At 41.4% G+C, this 7,792-nt stretch overlaps 2 protein-coding genes across 2 annotated transcripts; one reads left to right on the forward strand and one right to left on the reverse strand.

The window, feature by feature from the left end:
• Positions 1 to 517: 517 nt before the first annotated feature.
• LOC119658312 (ubiquitin conjugation factor E4 A) lies at positions 518 to 4,148 on the forward strand. The gene is made up of 6 exons (XM_038065634.1): positions 518 to 2,022; positions 2,075 to 2,423; positions 2,480 to 2,893; positions 2,955 to 3,348; positions 3,400 to 3,562; positions 3,625 to 4,148. The coding sequence occupies exons 1-6, from the start codon at positions 615 to 617 to the stop codon at positions 3,990 to 3,992; spliced, it is 3,096 nt and encodes a 1,031-aa protein (XP_037921562.1). The 5' UTR covers positions 518 to 614; the 3' UTR covers positions 3,993 to 4,148.
• Positions 4,127 to 4,912, reverse strand: LOC119658314 (mitochondrial inner membrane protease subunit 1). Its single transcript, XM_038065638.1, has 2 exons — positions 4,697 to 4,912; positions 4,127 to 4,637 (listed from the first exon to the last, which is right to left on the reverse strand). Exons 1-2 carry the CDS (start codon positions 4,796 to 4,798, stop codon positions 4,164 to 4,166), a joined length of 576 nt encoding a protein of 191 aa, XP_037921566.1. The 5' UTR covers positions 4,799 to 4,912; the 3' UTR covers positions 4,127 to 4,163.
• Positions 4,913 to 7,792: the final 2,880 nt, after the last annotated feature.

A 7,792-nucleotide genomic window follows, 5' to 3' on the forward strand; every position in this document is an offset into this window, starting at 1 on the left:
TACTCATCATTGTTAGGAATAATCAGTGGAATAATATGCTGAGCAAACTTGAAAAAGGAGACAAACCATTTTGGAACATTGTTCGCATTTTAGAAAACAAAAATAAACATATTCCGACTTTAGAAGATTGTGGCCAAATTTATATAACTAAGAAAGAGAAGGCGAATCATTTAGCAAGTACATTTGCTAAAAATTTTGGCAAAAATGAGGAACTGCATGATGCAACAGAAGTCGAGGTTGAACGGACAATTAGAGAGTGGAACACACTTTTATCCGACCTCAAAACAACTTTATAACACATTATTGGCAATAAATTATATATATATATATATATATATAAATATTATAAATTAATTCTGTCTTTAGTTAGGAGTAAACTAAAATAATTTTTTCCAACTATTCTTCGGTTGAGTTCTAGGTATGGTAATGCTTTTAATGATTTGGCTGTACTCCAGCAGTTCGATGAGGTTGTCGTTACTTGTAAGACAATCTTAACATCGCATGTCAATCAGCTGATTGGTTGACAAGTGGCTGTAGTTCGTGATTTGTTCTGTGATGAGGAGCCTTTATTAACTTCTTATACGAAATTCATTCAGGTTTAAGCTTCTGCTAAGATGTCAGAGAAAAAGGGTGACGAGAATCCGTTTGCTGGGCTTTTCGACCAAGGAAGTGAGGTTTCAACGCATGGGGCAGCTAGTGACACTCGCTCAAACTCGCGATGTAGCTCCAACGAAGGCAATTTGGAACAGAAGATAAATTCCCTAATCGAGAAAGTATTTCTGATCACACTTAATAAAAAAGGCAATGCAAAACGGCAGCTGGTACTCATGGAAGAAATTACCAATCAAAGTGAACGCGACTGCATTGATTTGACTCTCCTGGAACAAGCGCTGTTCGAAAGGCTTCTGCTGCCAAACCCCAAGGACTTTTTAATTCCTAGCGATCGAATGGATGAGACGACACATCTGGTAACAGAAACAAAGGCAATAACCTATTTATACCGAGCATTTGAAGAAAATGAGAAGGATTTGTCTGAACACTTCGATCCTGACTTGGCCGAAGCGTATAAAAAAGTACGCGAATTAATAATATTAAATGCTAGTACAGCAATGAAGCAACCAGAATTATTTGAAGGCCAATCACTTTCCTTCCAGTGGCTTGGTATTCTACAAGAATGTCATTTAGACGTAAACTATCGAAGAGAATTCCTGTACGCTGTTACCAAAGATTTATTTGCAGACGACGCTAAATCGGCCCTGGGCTATCTGAAAATTATATTTTATCCTATGTTCAGCGAAATTCTGAAAACTGTCCGCAATGCTAACATGATAACTCTGGAGAAATGGGTGATACCAATTTTATTCCTTTTTGTAAGCGATAAATCTACACCTCAACTTGGGGAATTAGTATTGGATTTCTCCACTCCCAATCCGGATTCAGAAGGAGTTCGGTACGCTGAAACTTTGTTTGGTGAATTGTTAAGTCTATCTATTTTGCCAAAAAAGCAAAACGGTCGTTACGAATTTTATGAGAATCCGGTTGATCTGCTAAATGCAACTTTAAACGCTTCTCTCTGGGATTATTTCAAAAATCATCTGAACGCAATGTACGGGATATTTAAGGCTTTGTTGGTGCTGGACACTTCAGTGAAAAACAAAACATTGTCATGGATTGGAAACTGCTTACATGCCAACTTGCCTCGAGGGCAAATATGGAATACACACAATTTAGCGGCGCTCGGAGCCTTTACAAACGCTTCAGATGCTTTTATGATAGGCTTTTGCGGAATTTTGCTGCGATTGTGTGTGCCACTGCTCAAACCGAGTTTCAAAGTGATGCTCGTTGACCCGACATATTGCGCTGTAGATGAAGCGAGCCGCTTATCTAAAAACGTTCATATGAAAAAAGCTTCCGAGGAAACTTGCTTATTGCCAACGAACGAAAGTGAGACCAGGGTAACTGCAACCACGTATAATTTTATAACAGAGATATTTTTTATGACTCATAAGGCAATAGATTTAAGTAAGTTTCACTTTGGTAGAATTAGAGTTAATATTAATAGACGCACCTCTAGGTTATCGTGTTTGTATCGAAAAATACTTTCGAATGAGTCGTGAAATGCATCGCCTGCAAGGTGCTCTTCAAGATGCCATGTCACAAGGTCAAACAGAAGTTGCCCAAAATATGACACAAATATTGACAACGCAAACTCAACAGTTCATGTGCTTAAAAAGTACGCTTACTGAACCACATACCGACGGACTTTTACTAAATTACTACGAAGCGACGGCCATTTGGCTCACGGAAATCTCTTCAAAGTCAGCGGAAGTCTGCGAACAATTAAGTTCGTCGGGAAACTTTGCACCAAAAGAGCGATTGGATTTGCCCTTACCTCTCCCGCCGTATCTCCCAGTTTATCTTAAGTAATACTTTTCATTACACAGATTGTTTTCCATCATTTTGAATATATTTTTTTTAGATCAATTCCGGAATATATCCTAGAGAATGTCATCGGCTATCTGACTGTTATGCGACATTTCGGCCCACAAGCATTAGAATTGGATACAGACGCGCAAAGCGCTATATTTCGTATGATACTCATTTTCATGGGGTGTGTCGAACGGGTGAGAAATCCACATTTGCGAGCAAGGCTAGCTGAAGGACTCGAGTGTTTCGTTCCTAAAGAAGACAACTTTCGTTCACCGCTGAAAACTAATCTTTTCTTGCGCCACCAAGATCGCCTTCAAATAGTCCCAAACCTATTGAATGTCTTCGTAAGCATAGAAATGACGGGACAATCTGTGCAATTCGAGCAAAAGTTCAATTACAGGCGACCAATGTACTCTATCATGGAGTTCTTGTGGGACCTAGATGAACAAAAGAAATGCTTCAAGTAAATTATTCGTCTTACGTTTTTCGTGCATTTACCTGAATAACACTTTCTTTTTTTCTAGACATTTAGCTATAGAAGCACAGAAAAACATTGAAGCTGTCGATCCACCAATTTTCCTAAGATTTGTTAATTTGTTGATAAACGATGCAATTTTCTTATTGGATGAATCCCTTTCGAATTTACAGCAAATACGGACGTTACAATCGGCACAGGATAGTGGCGAGTGGAACTCATTGCCTTCGGGAGAACGCCAGCAAAATATTGCCAATTTACAGCATTTGGGAATGATGGCAAGATTTGACAACATTTTAGGACGCGATACAATTAACATCCTCAAACTCATAACAACGACAATTAAGGAAATTTTTTGTCATGTTTCGATGGTCGACCGGGTTGCTGCAATGCTTAATTACTTCCTATTAAATTTAGTAGGTCCGAAAAAAGGAAATTTCAAGGTAGCTCATGTCTACTTGTCTGTTTTAAAAATCAAACTATTTTGTTATTAGGTTAAAGATAAGAAGGAATTTGAATTCGACCCAGCACATACTGTTATGGACATTTGCCGCATTTATGTCAACTTAAGTGAGAGCGATGAGTTCTGCCTAGCTGTTTCACAAGATGGTCGCTCCTACAGTGATGAGTTATTCGACTATGCCGAGCAAGTTCTGGGTAAGATGTCATGCTTGCAAGTATCAGAATAATGCTAGGAACTTACTTATTACTCCCCGCAGCTCGTATTGGAGGAGGACAGTTAATCGCAGAAATTAATGAACTTTCCATGAAAATTAAGCGAATTGAACAACAACATAGACAAGACCAAGAAGCGCTAGCTGATGCGCCAGATATGTATTTAGATCCTATTATGTCGACCCTCATGTTAGATCCTGTAATCTTACCTAGTTCTCGTGTGACAGTGGATAGAAGTACAATTGCTCGCCATTTACTTAGCGATCAAACAGACCCCTTCAATCGGTCGCCGCTTACTATGGATCAGATTAAACCTAATGTCGAATTGAGAAAGGAAATTGGCATTTGGATGGAGAAGAAGAGGAAAGAATATGGTGAAAAACAGTTGCAATCAGAGAACTCCAGCGAATGATCACAACCAAAAATTCATTAGGGCAGTTGAGCTAGAAAATCAACTTCCCAATATCCACTCATTCCACATTACATTCATTGTATTTGCTCCCCGATTGGTGTTGTTCAGGCGAAATCCCAATAAAATCACACAAAAACCTTTTAACTAAACGCTTTACATCGACTTTTTTCTTCAAATTAACAGCTTTAAATCATTTATGGGCCATATGCGACAAATAGCTCGACTGTTTATCAAGCCCAGAGGCACTGGCCCATAATACCTAGAATCCGCACTGTTTGCAGCATTATCGCCTTCAATCCAGACATGACCTCGTGGAACAATAACTTCTCCTTTCGCTGATTGCATTACAGGAGCATTTTTCTCATGCAATGCACTCTGAACTTCTTCATCTAAAGATCGATTGGCAAATGATTTATCGGAATCCGCACCCCAAACTACGGCTGCCGGATCACTGTTTATAGGCTTAACAACTATTCGATCACCGGGTAAGCCGACGACACGCTTACAAACTTGGCTTTTCGGATCCGTGGGGCAGTGCGCAATTACAATGTCACCTCGCTGTACTTTATTCATTCTAGCCGTAATCCTTTCCGTAACTAGCACATTATTTGTATATAGGGTTGGCTCCATAGATGGCCCCGTGCACTGTTAATAGGGAAACGGGTTACTGAAATGTAAACATGGAATATAACCTACAAACTTACCACCACGAACTCGCCTAAGTATTCGAAAGTGCAATGTGTAATGCACGCATACTGAATTACATAGCCCGTGAACCCTAATGTTTTCGACAATAATCGATACATCCCGCTAGAAAATTAATCGACTTCTCTCATCCTGCACGAACCCTACAGCGCTTCAACAATCCGCCAGCTGAAGCAAAGTGTTGTCACTTTCTTGTCAAACATATCGATGTTACGTTAAATCATAGAATGCTTTCAAATGCGATGTTTATACACAACTGTGTCGATGAATATAATATATCAAGTTTATACCATGTAAATGCCATCTTTTGCTAGAAGATGAAAGTGCATAATGGAATCCTTTTAGTACATATTTGCGTGACAAACAAGGTACGTTTGAACTTAAGGAGAAGAAATTAAAGTATGGCCATGCTTGTTACGCTTTGTCTACATTTGGACTAAATATATATGGCGTCGATTGCTCTGTAGCCTTTATTAGAGGCGTTGTGTGACTTCTGTTAATATACAATTCCCAAGGGGCGGGAACATCGCTGAATTAAGTTTTTAAAAGAAGTTCACTATTGCCATTGATAATTGAAAGTCTAAAATGTGGCGGGCATTCAAGATGATCTGGAGTCGTGGAAGCCGATTTCCAAATGGTAGTTATACAGTGACATCAGTATATATAGCGAACGATTGTGCAATCAAGATGCGAATTTTATGACAGCACATCAACGGTAAGTCAGGTTTTAATTCTTCTTCTAGTCTAAGCTAATCTAAAGCGAGAATTTCTCTCTTCCACCCCCTTCCACTTTGATACTTCCAAACGCATCGGAAAGGATAGATCCCGGTCTTTACAACCAGCTCGACATTTTCGCTCAGGATCCCTTTGTTGCTCCATAAATTGGTGTCGACTTCCAGTCCCTTCCAAGCGGTGTTACTGGAAGCAGCAAATTTATGGTACCAAAAAAGACGAGGCAAAGGTACCAAATGTGCCTTATTGTAATTTTATGTGAGCGCACTTAGTTTCAAAGTAAAGCTGGCATTCATGAAAAACTCATAAAATAACTACACATCTTTTTTCGTAGTCATGTTAATACCCTCATTAGCTTTTAGCAGCACAGACATTGTATGTTAATTTATGACATCCAAAAAGTTAACAGAGAGGCACACGGCTTTATGTGGGCGTACTAAGGAATTTTATCACGACTAAATTGCCCTCGACAATAACTGAGTTTATTACCTTTGCTAACAAAAACATATTTAAGCTTCTAACCTCTTAAATCTAACACCCAATCATCTAATATTTCGCTGTATTATTCTCTTAGTAAACTATGATGAGGTTAACATCTGCAGGTTCGGACGTCGTCTATTCCCCTCTCTCCACGTAACTAATTTTAAAGAGCAATATGTTTCTTCTCACGTTTGTTTCCCCCAATCACATACGGGAAATGCCTGCTGAACCAACACCAACAGCTCTACTACCAAACCCTATCTCCACCTCCACGTGGTGACCGCTGGGAGCTCTTTCTTGACGAAAAGCTGCAGACGGAGAAGGATGAAGGCGAGTCTCCCGCGCCTAAAAACGGGACAAATTGTACCAACTGGCTCTCCAGGTTGGGGGTTGGGTAGGGCTGACAACCCTACACGGAAAACAACCTGTTACGAAGCCACAACAGGAGCCTCGGATAGGACGGATGTTAAAACGACGGACCCGGCAACGACAAAGGAACAACGATTTGCGCATTTTCTCATGGAACGTGCGCTCCCTGTACAGAGATGAAGCTGATAAGCAGCTAGCCGATACCCTGTCCCAATATAGGGCTGATGTAACAGCGTTGCAAGAGATGCGATGGACAGGGACCGGTTTCCTGGAGAAGAGCCACTACACCATATATTATAGCGGCCATCCAGTAAACCATGTGCTCGGAGTAGGTTTCTTAGTCAGCCAAAAAATGAAACCTGCTGTTATCGGCTTTGAAAGTATAAGCGAACGGCTATGCACTCTGCGCTTGCGAGGCAAGTTTAGAAATATAAGCCTCATAAACGTTCACGCCCCTACAGAGGAGACTGCAGAGTCGGAGAAGGATACCTTCTACGAGGCAGTAGAAAGAACCCTCGAAGCCTGTCCCAGATATGATATCAAAATCATACTTGGGGATTTTAACAGCCAAGTAGGGAAGGAGCCCGTATTCAGGCGATACGTTGGCTCCCATAGTTTACACGAAAAAACAAATGATAACGGACTGCGGACTATTCAATTAGCAGGGTCACACGAAATGGTTGTTGGAAGTACCTGGTTTGCGCGGAAAGCGGTCCACAAACATACGTGGGCCTCTCCAGACGGGACCACTTTCAACCAAATTGACCACGTGTTGATCGAACGCCGCCACCTCTCAGCCTTGATGAATGTCAGAACATATAGGGGGGCCAATATAGACTCGGATCACTATCTCGTTGGCATGGTGCTCCGAGCTCGAATAACAATACCACCTAGAATCCCCTCTGACAATCAGGTGAGAGTGAACACTGAAGCCATCCACAACACAACCCTCCGCGACACCTATAAGAGGGAAATGGATGCCGCAATAACCGCAGTCAATAGAGGACCTGGAGATGAAGCATCAACTAATGATCTTCACAACCACCTGAAGAACGTTATCATGGATACGGCCACAAATATACTTGGCCCCAGCCGCAAAAGGAGTCGGAACGGCTGGTTTGACGATGAATGTAAGCTAGCAACGGAACGGAAGAATGCCGCATACCGAGTAATGTTGCATTCTCAAAGAACGCGGGCACGCGCAGAGACTTATCACGAACTCCGTCGAGCGGAGAAGCGACTTCACAGACGGAAAAAGGAAGCCTGGGAGAACCAACAAGTCTGTGAACTAGAAAAGTACAGGGAGCAACCGCACCAGGCGCGGAAGTTTTACCAACAAGTCAGCAGGATGAAGCCTTATACACCTCGATGCTCATCCTGCCGAGACAAAGAGGGAAATCTGATTTCCGACAGAATGGGCATATTAGAGCGATGGGTTGAGTACTTTGATGAGCTACTGAACAACCAGAACATCGGCGAGTTGGAGGTCCCGCCAACTGAAGACGACGGACAAA

This window comes from Hermetia illucens, chromosome 5 (assembly GCF_905115235.1).
Source record: "Hermetia illucens chromosome 5, iHerIll2.2.curated.20191125, whole genome shotgun sequence".
Classification (NCBI taxonomy): domain Eukaryota; kingdom Metazoa; phylum Arthropoda; class Insecta; order Diptera; family Stratiomyidae; genus Hermetia; species Hermetia illucens.

What these genes read in the sequence shown, in the direction of transcription:
- LOC119658312 (XM_038065634.1), top strand. Translation starts at nt 615, where the DNA reads ATGTCAGAGAAAAAGGGTGACGAGAATCCGTTTGCTGGGCTTTTCGAC. An exon ending in TCATAAGGCAATAGATTTAA is followed by an intron (nt 2,023 to 2,074) that starts GTAAGTTTCACT and finishes ACGCACCTCTAG; the next exon opens with GTTATCGTGTTTGTATCGAA. An exon ending in CTATGCCGAGCAAGTTCTGG is followed by an intron (nt 3,563 to 3,624) that starts GTAAGATGTCAT and finishes TACTCCCCGCAG; the next exon opens with CTCGTATTGGAGGAGGACAG.
- LOC119658314 (XM_038065638.1), bottom strand. Translation starts at nt 4,798, where the DNA reads ATGTATCGATTATTGTCGAAAACATTAGGGTTCACGGGCTATGTAATT. An exon ending in ACTTAGGCGAGTTCGTGGTG is followed by an intron (nt 4,638 to 4,696) that starts GTAAGTTTGTAG and finishes CCCTATTAACAG; the next exon opens with TGCACGGGGCCATCTATGGA.